Below are 18,228 nucleotides of genomic sequence, written 5' to 3'. Positions count from 1 at the left end.
AAAGGAACTGAAACTAATTATGTATTGTCCCAAATGCCCAGATACCACTGATATCATATGAATTCATATATTATTCAAAAAGCTGATCTTTTTTTTTTTTACTTATTAATATGACTCTTAGGTAAACTGTATCTCTATTATAAGGGACTTTGCTTTACTCCGAGAACAAACTCTTAGCTATAACAGTTAAGGAGATACCCTTTCCACTGTATCTACAAACACTTGATTGGAAGGCTGCTTATTGCACAGATTTTTAACTGAAAGAGATAGCTTATTCCCATTCGGGACAGAGTGTCAAGAGAAGATGAAAGCAGGCATTTGTAATTCCTCGGAAAAACAGGCAAAAGGGTTTTCAACCTTAAGAAATCCAACTCTTACATAACATAAACCTTGATCTTGGGTTAATACATTAAGATTCTAAAGATAATCAAATAATCCCTCATGGCAGCATCAAGTTTTCGATCTTAAAGTCCTTTCAATGCGCTCTCCAACCCCATCACGCCACTTCACGAGGCCACAAGTGCAAATTATAATAGTTCTTTTCCAATATCATAAAACTTAAAGTGCTGCATAGTGAAACTAAAAGCATGAAACACTTTCTGAACAATGTAAACATCTCTCCAAAAAACAACTTCCCAGAAGGACTACGGGCTAAAACAAGAGGCCAGTACCTTGGGTTCTCCCAGCTAGGCCACCAAGGCTATCAGTCCCTACGGGTCATCAATCAATCACAACTGTAAGAAACCACTTTCCAAAAAAAAAAAAAAAAAAAAAAAAATTTAAATATTCAAATAAAAAACTGTTCAATTTACTTTACAAGCTCTTTTTGTTCTAGGGCAATATATTCAATTGAAAATCTTATCAGCTCTAAGTCTGAACCATACCTCAAAATTAACTGTGAAGCTCTCAGAAATTAAAGTCGTCCAGGCCCTACTCACATCTGATTCAAGGCTCACTGGTGTGGGAGTGGGGCCTGGGCATCAGTATGTTTTTAAGATAATGTAAAGAGTTGGGAACCATTGCTTTGAACAAGGGGATAGGGCTATATAGCATCATATTCCTGCCCCTGTAGCTCCAGCTTCAATTATTGTGATTTCTTCTTGGTGCAGAAGGAAAATGAATATCCTCACGCCGCAAAGAAGAGCAGATGTCAAGACTCTCTGCCTATCTCTTGGAATGAGAACAAGTCCGTTCTCACGGAGGCAATGAGGAAATAGTTCTCAAAAACTAAAGAAGCCTTTTTTCTAAGATGTCAAGTATATAGTAAGCCCAGCAATTGTCTTGAATTTACCACAACAAAGATAAAATTCCAAAGGAACATAGTACATTCAAATTTTCCTAACTCTTTTATGATCCAACACAAAGGCAGGATACAGTCACATCATTAATAGTGACAGAATGGCAATAATCTGGGAAAACTATCACCTCCCCTGTGACTTGAATGTAACCTCTGGGGCACCATGAACACCACAAAGTCCCGACCATTCCCCTACTCCATCCCCCATCTGAGAATCAAGGCTAGATAATCAGGAGATGAGCTGTGTGGCCCTAGGTACACTGCTTGACACTTCTGAGCCCAGTCTCATCGAGAGGCAATAATACTTATTATTCCACCTGCCTGATAAAGTTGCCAATAGGCCAAGTGAGATCATGAATATGAAAAATTTCATTAACTGTAAAAAGCTCTAAGTAATAACATTGTTAATATTACTAATAAAAAGCATTCCTTTGATATGCATGAACTGTAGACTGAGAAAATTAGCTCCTTAAGAGAGGGAAAGATAGTCAATCCACATTTTAAGACAAATTACTATAGCTTAACCAATTCAAAGCTGTCAGTCTCCTACCGAGAAGCTAAATGTAGTCAAAAGGTACAGATTTTCATTTATTCAACAATTAACATGACAGTAGTGGGAACAAACTCTGTGCACGGCCCTGGGCTATATGCTGGGAGGGCTACAAAGCTGAAGGAGCCGCCAATTCTGCCTTTAAGGAGCCTTCAGTTCAGTGACAAGGAAGAGGGCCATCCACACGGCAGGACAATTTCAAAATTAACAAGTCCTTTAGGAGAGATGAAGACAAACCCACTCTGCAAGCCCGACGAGGGAGAAATCACAGCAGGCCTTGCTCATGCAGCTGGAGATGTGGGGTAACCTGAGGGAGGCACGGGAGAAGGAGAGGACTGGACGCGCATAGGGAAGAACAAGGAATCTATTTTGGCTACACCAAAACTACGTAAAAGGAAGGCATGGAGGAAAAAGCCGAATTTCTTTTATTCCCACAGGCATCCAAAATAGCTTCGGGAAAGTCCACTGTGGTCCTGCACCGGTGCTAGTTGCTGGGAGTGCAACCTAAAGCCAGCAGATCGTAGCCATGTCATAGCAGAACCAAGTTACAGACTGTGACAACAACTGAAAGGAAAGGTGCTTGGAGAAACAGGGAAGAGACAGAGAAGGCTCTCTTCGGAAGTGACAATTAAGTCTGGGGTGCAAGGAGGTGGGGGGTGGGGGGCGGGACATGATGGTGACCCAGGGTGCAAAAACTCAGAGACACAAAGGAACTCAGGGCATCTGGAGGACAGAAAGAAAACCAGTATAACTTGGGAGGCAGAGGGAGGGATTTCCAGCAGGAAACCTGTCCTCTCAAACACTACAGAAAGGAAAGAGGACTGACAGGAAGCCACTGGGTAAACGGACCTATCAGTATTAAGAGATGGTTTCAGCTGCATTTAACCTCTATTATCAAGGTAGACTAAGGATCAGCCGGGTAGACCAGAACTGGGTTTGAATACCAGGGGCTGGTGCTAAAATATAACCTAAAATGCCTCAGTGACAGAGACAGATATATTAGAATACAATCTGAGTCTCCAGAAAAGTGTCACAAAATCAAAAGGCAAGACTGGACCAAAAGCAAAAATCAAGTAGAAATTTAAGTACAGCTGAGGAGCAGAGAGGTCTCAATTGAGATCGAAGAACATGTAGTCAAACTAAAGCTAATCCTACTGCATATAACAGCTTTTATCTAGGAGTTCCCAGCCCCTGGAATCTGAACGGAGAAGACTGACCCTGTTGTCTGTTACCTCATCATGGCCAATAGTACACCAGGTCATAGAGTTGAGGGAGATAATGAAAGATCATTTGGATCTTCCCAGGAAAAAAACAAAGACAAAAAGGAAGATGAAGTTAAGGAAAAGAACATAGTTAAGCGATTAGGCATAATTAAGGTAAAGAACGGACAGAAATGAGAAAGTGAATTTCTGATTTCAAAGTCTTAGAAAAGAGACCTTGGCAGGAACAAGGTCCAAGGTGTGTCTAGGTTTGTAAGGTGGCTCCAGTGAAACAGATAGAAGGTCCTTTTGAGTTAAAGAAGTCAAGCACCAGTGTGATTTCAAAGAAATTAAAAGCAGCTCTAAAGTTCAAGGAAATTAAAAGCAGCCTTGACTTGGAGGACAAACCAGACCCTGTTAGGGATGGAAGAGGTCATGCCGGCAGGTGAAGAAGGATGTATGAGCAGCCAGCACCATCCCACTCAACACTGCTCCACGCGGTGACTCATGGGAGACTCTGCTATGTGACTCGGAGTGTCAGCGACCACCAACACCCCTCACGCCAACCTTCCAGGCATTGGAGAGGCAGTGAGGCTTAGATTTAATGTTTACATAAACTGAGATTTTTTTTTACCCTGACGTCAATCTGTCCAAACAAATTTGGACTTTACAGCATTAGTATTATTCAATCTCCTCTAAAAAAGATCTTCTGATATATATTTAAAATGTTCTAAATATTACACACATGTATTTCACTGCGGTATAACCTGGAAGAAATTAAAAAGGCAAATTATATATATCTACCTGGAAAATACTGAAGGCCATGTGCTCTGTTTCTTTTAACAACGTAAAGCCAGACCAAAAATCAACTGCCTGAAATTGGCTAAAATGAAAAATATTAAAAACCTAAATAGGTAAGAACATGGGTTTAATTTTACTTTTCCAGTAGTAAGTATTCGTATTCAGAGCTATCTGATAAGACTTTAAAAAATTTACTGGAGGGGCGCCTGGGTGGCTCAGTAGATTGAGTGGACAACTCTTGATTTTGTCTCAGGTCATGATCTCAGGAAAGTGAGACTGAGCTCCCTCTCCCCCCACCTTCCGGTAGGGCTCCATGCTCAGCAGCGAGTCACCTTGAGACTCTCTATCCCACTCCCTCTGACTCTACCCCTGCTCGCATGCTCTCTAATAAATAAATAAATCTCTTTTAAAAATTTTACTGGATATGGGAGAAGTGCAGTAAGAAGAACCTAACTCACGAGGTAGAGTAGGAAAATGCTAATTGCACACGATCACACCATTCTTTGGATGTGTTTTTCTCACGGCTGCTGGATACTTTTCACTCACCTTTGTGATTATGACAGCACCTCTGCAATGCTGAACAAACATGGAGAAGATACCCTGCAAAGATGGGCCTCTATGTTGATGATACAGCATTATCTTTTTCATTAAGACAAGGAAAGATGGGCAACATCCAATGACATGTATGGTCTTATTAAATCACACTGGCATGGGGGGACCTGGGTGGCTCAGTCATTTAGCATCTGCCTTCGGCTTAGGTCATGATCCCAGGGTCCTGGGATCGAGCCCCGCATCAGGCTCCCTGCTCCGCAGGAAAACTGCTTCTCCCTCTCCCACTCCCCCTGCTTGTATTCCCTCTCTTGCTGTGTCTCTCTCTGTCAAATAAATAAAATCTTTAAAAAAATTAAAAAAAAAATCACACTGGCCTGGGGGCACGTGGGTGGTTCAGTCAGTTAAGCCTCTGACTCTTGGTTTCAGCCCAGGTCATGACCCCAGGGTTGTGAGATCGAGCTCCACGTCAGCTCTGCCCTCAGTGCAGAGTCCGCTTGAGATTCTTTCCCTTTCCTCTACTTCCTCCCCGCCCCCCCCCCCGCTCCTCCCCTTGCTTATGCTCGCTAAAAATAAATAAATAAAATCTTAAAGATCACACTAGTATGAATCAATTATTTATGACAATTTGAGATGGTGGGAATCTTTTTTTTTCCTTAAATTTCCCAGTCTAAATTCTCAAGAACCAGGGAAAATGTATTTAATTAGGTTATGTTCCAATGCAGAACAAATTTCTCCACCCGCTCCCTTCTCTAGCTCACTTAATGCAATTTTACCCTCTAATACCAGCATCGGGGAGTTTTAAAAGATATTTCCCTGACTTCTGGGTGTCTTACTGCAGAACCCAAGGATTTGGGAAGAATCCAGCTTCCGATGGAAAATGGTGGGGCATGGATTTACCACCGAGTCCTGAAAGACTCACTGAAGGAAGAAACACAGGGCAAGTCACCGTACTGACTCCCAGCTGTGCTAAGATGGAGGGGAAATGGAGCTCCTGGAAGGAGTGGAGAGGAATTTCCACCAACCCTTCTCCTTCACTACTGAGCCATGGATAAAGCTAAAGCCGGAAGCAGGTCTCAGTCCTTCTGTGCCTGGATAAAAGCTGGCAACCACTGCCAGCAACCACTGCCTTCAAGAGTCTGTTACACAGCAACTGTCCCACATACCTGCACGAGCTACTCATACTTGTGACAAAGGCAGGATCTGCCCAGCCCAGAAAAACTTCCTCATTCTAGAATTTCAGAGCCTCACTGAAAAAACAAATTCTAAAATGGGTATAGAGTATTCCTTTTTGCTTACCAGAACTAAATCCCCACACCCTCGGTGCCTCCAGCCAGGCCCGGCTTCGTAGCCATGGGACCTGTGTGTGCAACGGCACAGAGCCCCACTCGCAGAAGGACCCTGAGCGGGTTCAATGCTCTACCGCTGCCATCTTGAAATTCACACTTTTTGAATAAGGGGACCGGAATTCTCATTTTGCACTATACTCCACACATACTCCACCTACCGATTTATTTAGCTGGTCCTGCCTCCTGCAGAACCTGAAGGAATCTGAATCTCCTGGCTTATCTGTGACTTGAAGCATTCCTGACAGGTAACTGGGCTCTAATGTAGCTTTGGGAAGCTGGGCCCTTACCCTGGCATTGTTAGCTATGTGGGAGAATTTTTTTTTTTTTAATACTGTTGCTTTTAATATAATAAAATAATTCACCCCAAGGGGGGAAAATATCAACAATACAGAGGAAGGTATACAGAATGTTAAGTGGAAGTCCTCTTCACCAGTACATCCTCACTCAATTTCACATAGCTCCCTAAAACTAACTATTGTGGAGACAACTTCTATTAAGGAAAAAAAAATACACACATGATTTGATACAAATCATAGATATACATACACACATTTATATAAGAGACAGTTACACATATATCTTTTTTAAAAATCCCAATTTTGTGTGTTACTGGACTAGATGGAGAAGACCTTTCCAAATCTTTCAATGAGGCAAACCAGCAGCTCCAAACAACGTGCACTATTTTTCATTCATTTCAGAGTCCCCAGCTTAGAGGATATCAAAGGATATCAAACTACTCTTCCATTCCTCCACAACAGGTAACTAATCTTAGGGCAAAGCAGAAAGAACCAGAGAAAACCAACTCGCTGGCTTCTCCTCAACTATTAAGTTTCGACGAGGAATTCAGATGATTGAGACAAACAGAGATAAGTCCCAGCTTTGCCTCTTATTGGTCATGCTGATTGGAACAAACGTCTGGATTTGTTTCCCCACCTACTGAACAGGGCAATTTTTATGAAACCTCCAAAATTTCTTCCAAATCTGGCACTCTGGGTTTGGGAGAAACTATTTCAGTTGTCTATCCTTGCAACCGCACCTTGCGCCTTGTCCTTATCAGGAACCGTTCCACTTAAAAAATTTTAAATTCTTACTTCCCATTTTCACAATTCATCTTCTCTTTCCACTTCTCCTGTTCACTTACTCCATCGATACATGTTCTGTTTCTTCAGGAATAGAAACCTTTAGGGATTGTTAGCCTCTCTGGCTATTCTTCTTATTTGTTAGACCTTTCTTGTTTTTACTTCCTTCTCAACCCACTGGACATCCACAGCCCAGCATTTCAAACCCTCTTTGGACAATGTCCTTAAATCCTCTGCCATGCCGTCCTTTCAAAACTATCATTTGTCCAAACTAAAACTCCTGGCCTCATTCCCAGCACCTGCTTTTCTCTCACCCCATATGTCTTACTGACTGTACGCCACAGAAAGCTGGGTCCCACCTGCCATGACCCCATCCAAGACGTATCTTTCTCAGTTGGATTAATAACAACAGTCTCCCAGCTGGTCTAATATTTTCGGTTTCCCATTCTTATTTATATTCCAACTATTGCATCAGTAATCATCCTAAAATATAGGCAAATAAAAACATAAACCTACCCAAGTCACTATTCCCTTCAATACCTTCCATCTTCCCTTAAGCCTCTGTTAATAGATTCTTTGCCTCTCACCTCTCTGTTCCTCTCATCAAACATTTTCCATCTCAGCTTATACAAAACTTCTATAACTCTCCTCAAGCTGACCTCTTACCTCTAGACCTCTAAGTATGCTGTTCTTTTGGCTTGGAACACTATGGCTCCATCCACTCCCATGCTCTGCCTGAGTTGGCTAGCTCCTTTAGGCATTACCGTAGACATCACTCCCTCTGGAAAGCCTTCTCTGACCTCTCCCCAACATGAGACTTTGTGTTTCTCAAATGTGAAAATACAGCAGCCTGCCCTTTCCCATCATAGCACTCAGAAATACACCTTATTTCAAGTCTATAAACTCTGAACACAGGGACCACACTTGCACTGTTCATCACTGTACCACCAATATAACAAAGGGTCAGCACACTGTAACACTCCATCTTAATTGATTTCTTATTCAGCTTTAGAAGTTATATTTTGACTCCTAATCCTGAAAGTTATCCATGAATAACATACTCTACAAAAAATAATTTATGTGTAAATTCACACAGTGTTCAGCTCCAGGAAGTTGGGAGGTTTGAGAACTAAAATTATCTAGACCGCAGCATTTATGGTCTTGATCTTTACATGTTATTTCTTCAGTGGTTAGCATTTTCAGGGTGATCTCTGAGATAGTTCCCCGGCCTCAGCACCTCCCCAAGGCTCAGAGAAGCTCCCAAATGGGAAAGGAATAAATCTGGTTCCCTCACTGAACCCCATCCACCGCCTATACTTCAATACCATCTCATCTCCCCCAGTAAAGACCAAAAGATTTTAAGGATATCAGAAAGAGATTGAAAATCTTTGACAAAAGGGCAGCAGGAGATAGACTGGAAATGAAACAAGTCATGGTATAGGATAAGGGTGAAGGGTGAAGTAATAAATTAGAATATTCATAGGAATAGTAAGAACAACAACAGCAACAACATACATTGCACTTTATAGAACACAAAGCCTTTAAAAACTAATTTAGAAAGGCCGAGAAAGACAGGAGAAGGAAGGAGGGTGGGAAGGCTGGGAGTAACAAGGGAAGGAGGGATGAAGGAAGGAAGGAAAGAAACTAAAGTGTCTCAGACTCTTTTCTTATTAGCTAGGCAAGAAAAATAAGAAATAGGAAACCAAAAAAGGTCCTACATAAAGTGCCAGTTCTACCCACCTCTACAGATAATGAATGTTATTCAGAACACTGCCATAGTTCCCTGAGAACTCTTCTGAAGGACTTATCAGCCAAGAGCAGTCAAACCTATGACTTGACTGCTTTAATATCCTTAGAGTCATCTATAAATATTTGGAACTTGACATGAATGAATCATGTATGGCTTGGGAGTAAGTAGCGGGTTAGAAGGAATAAAAGGAAGAATGTATTGATTTAGAATGTTCATGAGAGACCTTAAAGTCTGAAATAATACAAGCAAGATGGGTAAAGAATCTCATTAATTCTATGTGCTTCTTATGCATTTATTAAGCATAAACCATGTGGCATCCAGTGTGCTGGCTACTGTTGTGACATAAATATCAACGATCTCAGGAAGACATGGTCTATGTACCCAGTATGTCTGGACATGTAACCCACTGGAATCACGAATCAAAAGAAAATGCAAACCTCAAAACAAAAAACAAAGCTTTGTAACTGATACCTGTGCCCAAGGATAATAATAATGAGAACCAATAAATTCATTCAATGTTTACACATACAGCTCTGTGCTAATTAAGCATACAACATATTTTCTCATATAATCCTTAAAATAACCCAATAAGGTATAAAGAATTAGCACCTCCATTTTATTTTTATTTATTTTATTTTATAAGATTTTATTTATTTGACAGGAGAGAGAAAGTACAAGCAGGGGGAGAGGGAGAAGCAGGCTCCCCGCTCAGCAGGGAGCCCGATGCGGGGCTTGATTCCAGGACCTTGGGACCATGACCCGAGCCGAAGGCAGATGCTTAACCGTCTGAGCCACCCAGGCACCTCCATTTTAAAATGACAAATTTGATCACAGAGTTTAACTTGCCCAACACCAGCAATAATGATGTATCCAGGATCCGAACCGGAGAGTCAGCTTCCAGGACCCTGAGCTTAAGTTGCTCAAACCAAAAACAATGGGCAATGGTTCTCTCTAGTATCTTGACCAAAACCCAGATGAGCTTGGAATAATGCGCCCTAAGGAAGAAGTGTGTCAGTAAACTTGAGTTCCATTCGAGAATGCAGCCTAATCATGGTCATTGGCCAATGAGATAAACACAGGTAACCATCAAAAAATAACTTATGACCTGAAACCAAATCATGAGTTGGATTTTGGAATAACGGGATGGTTAACGATTCTTCTCTACAGCAATAATCAAAGCATCTCAACAGTAGCCACATAACCATTTGGTCAGCAAATTTTTTAAAAAAGAGAATTTTTCTGAGAGACAAATGGAGGAAAAGATACTGAGCAAGACGAAGTCACAAAGATTTACTCCCAATATGGGATCCCAGAATGAGTCAGCATGCACTATTGAGAGAGAATTCCAGATCACCTAAGAAACATAACACGAAAGCTACATTCCCCACCCCCAGTCTTACTGGGCGATACTTATTTCTGGGGCTTGTTTATGTCCTCTTTTATATAAACGGAATTCTAAAAGAATAATAGTAATAATATTAACTATAATGTGCACTCAAACATGAGAACTACTTTAGAAATTTAAATCCAAATCTCTCATGCTCTTTCCTTATCATCAAATAAGAAATGTTCTCAGTATATAAACAGTATGCCTGAGTCTCTGCCTTTTTTCAGTATTTGACATAAAGGAGACATTCCTTCAAATGATAAAGTAATATTCACTAAGGAGTGATCAGAGGTAAGCTGGCAAAGTCTTGGAAGAGAAGGAATAGAGCTCCTCAGAACCAAGCCTGGTGATGTTGAGAGGAAACTCCAAGGATACCAAAAGGAAGGTTTCCAGCAGCAGGGCAAGTGAAACAGCAGGAAGCCAGGAAGCATTAGCTCCATAAAGAGGAGACAAGTGTGAATTAGAGAAGAGGACTGCAGTCTACTACCAATTAAGTGCTTACTAGTATGAGAGCTAAAAACTCTTCAGAATGAATAAATGGGTTAAATAGAATGAGGATTACCATTTAAGTGGAGCATTCTAACTTTGCTTCAGATCATGGGAATTCTACAAAATCACAAAGGAGAGAATTAGCTGAACAAAATAGTTTAATTTAATGGGAAATTTATTTCAGAAGGGGAGCTAAGGAAAGTTTCTGGAGTTAAGTAATGACATTTAGAATTACGAGACGTTTATGTAAAAGCAATGTCCAAGGATAAAGTTAAGTAATAAGAATTTTCAGAAAGACCTAGAAAAATCTGCGAGAGAGACCTGAGGCACTTCGGAAAGAAGAACAAAGAAAAATGTAAGCTCTCTCTCTATAGAAATAATTAGAATAGAGTTTGACCTAAATTAAAGGAAAACACTATACATATCTGAGTATAAACATAGGAACACACACACACACACACACACACACACACACACACACACACACACTTTCCTACCTTAGAAATCCCCCCAAAGACTAAGATCAAAATGGTACTTCTACTTCTTTTCTAGTCTAATTAAAACATGAAATGGTGCCTATTGCCTGTTATCAGTTTATGCATATTATAGGTTAAATAGAAAAATTAATATTAATTGAGGGTGTCACTTCCCTGCCACATTTATTTGACCAATTCAGAGGAATAGTGATTATAAAAACAAGGCAGCGCTCCAAATTATATACCGAATCATATAGGCTCATCTAACGGGAAGAGCCAAAGTCTTAACTGGTGTTCCCATAAAAAGATACTCTTATAAACTCTAAAATTTAAGCCTCATTCCAGAAGTTATATACCAAAGCATTTCCTCAGAATATGAACCCCTTTTAAACTGTAAAAAGAAAATTCGTAAGATGAAAAAATAAAACCTCCCAATCATAAAATTTCCTCAAAAACCTCCATTACATTTTTAATTCTTTACTGATCTGATTTTTTTTTAAAACTAAGTAGTTGGAATTGTCTTTTTAATTCAAATTTCATAAGAAAGAGAGTCACAATGCACATTCCCTGACCAGATTGTGTGTGGCCTATTTATTCGAAATGTTTGATTCCATATGGATTTCTTCCCTTTTATTTATAACTTCCAGAAAGGATTCTCTGTAATAAGTTAGCAACTCAAGGGCAACCAATTTGAAATCCAGGCCCTGAGAGCACTGTACCTGAGGCCTGCCACCTGCAATGTTTTCTACAAGGACCAGGGCAGGCACACAAAGCTGGAACTTCGGTGTGGAGCATGAACCAAGTGTGAACCACAAGTGGGTGGTCCACTGAGGTCAGGGTTAAAGTTCACAGAATAATTTGGAAATTATTCTCAGCTTGGATCTCGTTTATGAGGCCTGAGAATACACCCTTTAATTAGAATACAATTTCCAAAGCAACCACTCCCTTGACTTTCCAGAGCTCAGTTATTCTCAGAAAAGTAAAAACAGCCTCATCACTCTGACAGCTAACAGTCCCCTATAAATTACACCTTAAATGTCCAACAAAGAAAGCAGCAGGCATCCGGGACAACATAGATGTTAGCTGCCAGCCTTCTAACCATGCTCTAGAACAGATAGAGAAAGAAAGTCCTATTAAACAGACTCACTGTCTTCCACTTCTTGCTTATGCAGCTGAGCCGTCCCATGGAAGCTCGGAAAAAGAGTGGGCTGTGCATTTGAAAATGTTCCCACACCCCGGCCAGGCTCATTTTTCTGATGATCCCTGCATCCAGCCAACCTCGCACTACAGTGGGAACACTAAAATCAATTCCATGAGAGCCAGCTGCCCGCCCCTTCCCCAGTGCTCGGGGAACCACACAGGACTCCTGGAATGGGAGCCAGCCCGGGCCTGACTCACCACAGATGTTCCCTTCCTCCCCCATGCAACTCTGAGCCAGGGCCTTCTTTCCAGGGCCTATTGTTATTACAAAAGATTTTACCAGGCTCCCCAAAATATGCTAGATGCCAAGAGGAAAACACACCTCCCTAACAGTGGGGTTGAGAGAGACAGGCGGTGAATTATGCAGAGACCACCACCTACTCTACGGGGAAGGCCAAAGAAGAAAATCCAGACAGCTCTGGGGAGGCTGGTGTCAGGGAGCTGGAACAGCAGAAGCTATCAGAGCGTCGGACCTTGAAGTGCTAGCCAGACTTGAGTGGAGTCTAAAGGTGACCTAAATCGTTCCGTTCTGGCAAATCCAGATATCAGATTTTTCTGGAGACCCAACAAAGTCGCCTTTGCCTAGAAAAGTGTGACCAGGAAGAAGACAAAAATACAGTTTCTGAAATCTGTAATCAGAATTCAGAGTCCAAGGTCACCCGCAAATATTCGGAAATTCTTGCCAGGTACATTTTGGGCTGGCGTAGCATTGCTGTCTTTGGCCTTTCTCTTCTGGATATCCATTCGACTATCCGTTTTCCCAGCAGCCTTCCCACAGGGGGTCATAATGCTCCATCTCTGCGTTCGTTCAGTGCGTGTTAGTAAAACTAGACAGTGGCTCCCAGATGCTCCCGTGTCCCATGGTACAGGCTGAACCATCCTTATCTCAAAAGAAATGATTTCATGCAATTTACAGTACCTTTTTTTTTCTTTTATCACTGCCCACTTAACCAGTTTAACGATAGGGAGAAGAATTCATTTTAAATCCTTTCCCTTTAATGGTATGAATTCTGTAACTAAGATGGAGCTTCACCAAACAGTATAGCAATAATCTTTATACTTACATGCTTACTAGAGAGAATAATTCATTCTTTGAACCTACTGGGGGAAGCTCCAGGTCTATAGAACCTGATGCAGAATCAGTTTTTCTTTTTTTGAAGATTTTTATTTATTCATTTGACAGAGAGAGACACAGCAAGAGAGGGAACACAAGCAGGGGGAGTGGGAGATGGAGAAGCAGGCTTCCCGCGGAGCAGGGAGCCTGATGTAGGGCTTGATCCCAGGACCCTGGGATTATGACCTGAGCCAAAGGCAGACACTTACAGACTGAGCCACTCAGGCGTCCCCAGAATCACCCCAGTGACACTGCTGTTGCCAGGCATTCCCACAGTCAAATGAAAATATACCAAAGCTTTTGTATATATTCTACAGAGCACTTTCAGGGAGACGAAGAGAATAAAAAGAAACCAAGTCGTGCTAAAAATGTTAATTGTAAAAAAACAAAAAAATGAAAAAATGAAAAAATAAAAAACAACAGTTTGGAATCATTTGACTACAAGAACAGGGACCAGAACGGTATCAACCTTCAAGGTACTGTTTATTGTCCTTTTGCTCTGTCTTTTATCTTTTTAGTTTCACAGTCCACTCAGAATTGTCTGACTTCTACTTCATCAATGCTCAAGAAGGAATTAAGTTTAGGGGCACCTGGGTGGCTCAGATGGATAAGTGTCTGCCTTCGGCTCAGGTCATGATCTACAGGTCCTGGGATCGAGCCCCACGTCGGGCTCCCTGCTCAGCGGGGAGTCTGCTTCTCCCTTTCCCACTGACCCTCTTTGTGCTCTCTCTCTCGCAAATGAGTAAATAAAATCTTAAAAAAAAAAAAGAAGGAATTAAGTTTAGCTATATCTCTATGAGAATAAAGTCCAAAATTTACAGGTCAATTCTTCTTTTAAAAAAAAAAAAAAGGATGAAAATGGACAGACGGTATTACTTATATTCTAGCTCTACATTTTAAAATACTCATGAATATACTTGCAGATAAACTCTGTTGATTTATTGATTTCTGGGAGAATTATATGGAACAATTAACTGAAAGCATATTATCATAGCCATATACCCAAATCACTCTGATTTTCTCTAAAAATACTTACTTCGGATGAGTTCGTCATCTGAACAGTTTCCCCAAATGGACTGGTCTTGCATCTCTCCATGTGTGAAGCAGCTATCGGTAGCTTGAGCTATATTTCTCTCAGTATTTTCTTTATCACATTTTTCTAAATAAAACAAAAGATATATTATTATTAAATGTTACATATTTTTCTCTATTTTTTTTATTTTAAGGGTTTTCTTTTCCCCAAATGCTTCCAAGTGTGCCATAACTTAAGAAAATGGGAGCAGTATCTCTACTGACTGTTGCATAGGTTACTGAAGTAGTAACAGATTTACTGAGCACCTACTATGTGAAGAAGAAACAGACATGCATACAACAAAAATAACCTGTTAAGATTATTAAGTCATCGTAACACACCAAGTGGTCTGCCATGACAGAGTCATGTGCAAAGGTCACATACAAGATGAAAGTGAGTCTGTACATGTAGGGGGTGGGCGTGGAAGGGAAGCACCAAAGGAGAAGAGACCCCACTGAACGGCTGGGCTAAAAGTCAGACTGCAGTTGAATGAGGAGCGACTGAGAAGTGAGAAGGTGTAGAAAGCAAGTGCAAAGTTCTCTCTGTGGAAACTCAGGAAAGAGGCAACGACTTACACATTCTCGGAAAGGGAGGCTACTGAGGATGGGAGATTTATACATGGGTTTATGGGTCCTCAGGGGGAAAGCCAGTAAGGAAAAGTAACATCTTACCAGGAACATAATAACTCAAACAAAAAGCTAACTGTAACACAAGGTAAAATCCATGTCATAAGAGGTCCAGAGCACTGAAGAGGTTTGAGGGAAGAAAAAGAAACTCATCCCAATTCAGAGCTCAAGAAAAGCACTAGAGAGAAAGGTGCATGTTGGATGGTCTTTAAAACATTCGCAGGAATTCTCAAAGCAGAGATGGGAGAAAGGCAATGCCCGGTAGAAGAATGGCGTGGGCAAACTCCACAAGCAAAGGTTCCCATACTCTGGAGTGTGAAATACTTCAAGGGGGACATTAGGAGATAAGACTGTAAAGGTTTGATTAGGGACATAGCATGGATATTTGAATGCGAAGGTGAGAAATCTGGACCCAATTTAAAGGCAAGACAAATAAGTCAAAGTAGCCACTGAAGCTTTATGAAATGCCTTATCAGGGCCAAGCATTAGGAAGATTAATACATTCGTGCACAGCAGTGTCTCAATCCTGACTGTGTTTTAACTCACTTGGGGGACTTTAAAAAAAAAAAAAAAAAAAGATTCCTGGGCCCCACCACCAAAGATTCTAGTTCAATTTGGGTGTGGGGCACTTAGGTAATATTATTGCACTTAACACCACTGAGAATCAATGGAGTATGGATGTACCTAAGAGGGAGAAGAGAGTAAGGGAAACTAAGAGAGAAGAGTGCAGTTTAATCAGAGTTTAATCAACTGAATGACAAGAGGAGAAAGGGGGTAGACGTGAAAATGTAACTAGAGCTCTGCACAGATAATCAGGGAAGATGGGACTGGAGATGATAGAGCCCTCTCAGTCAAGGATTTGACTGGGAAAACCTGGAGACCAGGAGAATAATTTATTGGTTTAAAAAAATATTTATTTGTACATAGTAGATGTTTAGGCTTTGTGCTAGGCAATGAGGATGCAATGAATTGTGAGATGCGGCTCAGGCCTTCATGGACGTTACAGTTTAGTGGATGAGTTTAGTGTTGCACATTTGAATTTGCAAATCATAAATAAATCAAGTTATAGCTGGAAACAGTGATCTTCCTAAACTTGACTGCTAAAGCCATTTAAATGAACGGGCCCATCAAAAGAGTTAATACATTAAAATAAGAGTACCAAGAGGGGTCTGTACAATTAGAAAGGAGTAAGAGAAGGACGAGAAGCTGGATGATGTCAAGCCATGGAAGCAAGGAAAGGAAAGAGATTCAAACAGAAGTTGTTAGTCAACTGTGTTAACATTTCCAGTGGAAGAAAAAAATTTCTGCACATGCAAAAGTTTCTCATGTACCATGGGGATTTCACAACAATTGAAAAGTTCTGCCATGAAACACATTTCAACACATGAAAATAGATGGACACCCTCTTAGGAAACTAAATCCAGAGGCTAAAGTCTCTGAAAAAAAGCAGGGTCTTCAATGCTAAGTATTTTCAGAAAGCAAAACCATATTCAGATAGCAGTAAAATAAAATCAGAAGCATGCTAAACCAATATGTTCTAGAAGATTTATGTAACATTTACTCAGCATTATCCAAGAGAAAATGTAATCTTCCTGAGAGGTGTTAGTTTCAATTAAAATCTTTACTTTTTTAAACAACTCCAGGAATCTTTCCACTGTTACAGTCAACTCAAGGCCTTTCTGAGATTATCAACAGAAGAGCTTTTTATAAAAACTCACTAGTATACATAAACTAGCTCAGCAGCAGAGTCCCACATACTTGCAGCTACTGTTATGTAGCTAACTGCCGCCAGGTGTCATGCTAGTAGGCTTGATTCAATTAGTAACTTTAATTGAAGCTGAATGAAATTAATTATATAATTTTGAGCTGTTCAAGTTTAATTCCATTAAAATTAATTCATGAAACCAGGGCATTATGAAGCATTGCTGACTAAAAGAAAATAGGTATGAATAAAGCCTCTAGACACACTTGACTCACATTTGAATCATGTCCAATATTCAAGTACTCAACACAGGCCCTTTAGACTCTCCACTGAATAAATGAAAATGTCATGTGGTCCATACACACACGCATCTAGTAGTGACCCACTAGTAAGGGGAACATAAAGTTCCTTCTGCTTTAAATTTTATTAAGGAACAGTCTCACTTTTTTTTTTTTTTAAGTTTCCTTATCTGTGAAATTCTACCTTCCTCAAGTTAAAAAACAAAAACTATCATTCTCTGTCCTATTATATTCAAGAAATAATCAGTAAAATGTAATTACTCTCAAATCACAATCATCAGTCTCTCCAACTTTGCCTTCTTTGAAAAGTAAATGTCTTGGCCCAAAAGTTGGTCTCAGCTTTTTGCTATGACCCACAGCACCCAGCCCAAAGCAAAGCTGAGAAAAAGTTCAAAGTATAAAAATTAAGTTGACTTTTGTCAACTCTCCATGTCTATAAACTAAACTTCTGTGACCACGTGAGTGTTGTACAACTTCCTAACATATCTATATTATTTTATTAACATATCTGTAATATTTAATGGAATACCTATATGGCGGCCTCATAAACGGTGCATAATTACATCTGACACTGAAGAAATGCACTGAGGCAGAGGAAGAGTTAATTGGTAGACAACTGTAAGATGAGCACCACAATGTCCAGCCACAGAACCAACTTTACTACAACTTTCAATACCTTGGGTCAGCCACTACTCATTAAGATGACCAACAGGCCGTTTCTAATAGCAGATTTCTAGGATCAATATAGGTTAATGGTGTTACTTCTGAACTGCAGAAGCAGGGCCACAGTCCTGGTTTCATCACTTCCTTGCTGGGTTTACAAAGGTTTGTAGTTGCTATTCAACTAGTATGTGGTCCCCAAAGAGATATCCCATAGATAATCAAGTGATGCATGAGATCAGTCTGTACCTTCCCACAAGAATTCTGTTCACACATGCAAGCAGCACTCCTCCCTAACTTAACAGTTTTTCTCTTAAAAGGAGACCTCCATCGGCTCAATAATGCCATTCTTCTAAGCCAGTGGTTCTCTACTGCAGAGCTCCTTAACCATCAAGATGCACAGGTCCCAACCTCAGAGGTCCCAGTTCAGGGGGTATGGGAGGAGTTTTGTCATCATCAGATAGCCAGGAATGAGGGATTCTGCTCTACACAATTCTTGTAAGTTCTTCTGTTCTACACGATTTACAGAAAACTTAGGAGAGCCTATCCAACACGGAGATACACACCTTGCTTTGCATCACCTCATCACAGGATTCCAAGTAATGAGAAAATGCAATTTGACCTCATCA

At 40.6% G+C, this 18,228-nt stretch overlaps 1 protein-coding gene across 2 annotated transcripts in view; it reads right to left on the bottom strand.

The window, feature by feature from the left end:
- Positions 1 to 18,228, bottom strand: part of MDFIC (MyoD family inhibitor domain containing) — a 97,162-nt gene that overhangs the window by 64,155 nt on the left and 14,779 nt on the right. For both annotated transcript variants that reach the window (XM_028104920.2, XM_088018340.1), the window contains one exon: positions 14,277 to 14,399. In XM_028104920.2, the coding sequence (XP_027960721.1) occupies positions 14,277 to 14,399 (123 nt within the window). The remainder of the gene's footprint in view (positions 1 to 14,276; positions 14,400 to 18,228) is intronic.

This window comes from Eumetopias jubatus, unplaced genomic scaffold (genome assembly GCF_037043125.1).
Source record: "Eumetopias jubatus isolate StellerSeaLion01/CBP00866 unplaced genomic scaffold, mEumJub1_p1.0 scaffold_14, whole genome shotgun sequence".
In the NCBI taxonomy this organism is placed as follows: Eukaryota; Metazoa; Chordata; class Mammalia; order Carnivora; family Otariidae; genus Eumetopias; species Eumetopias jubatus.
This window is presented reverse-complemented; position numbering and strand designations above follow the sequence as displayed.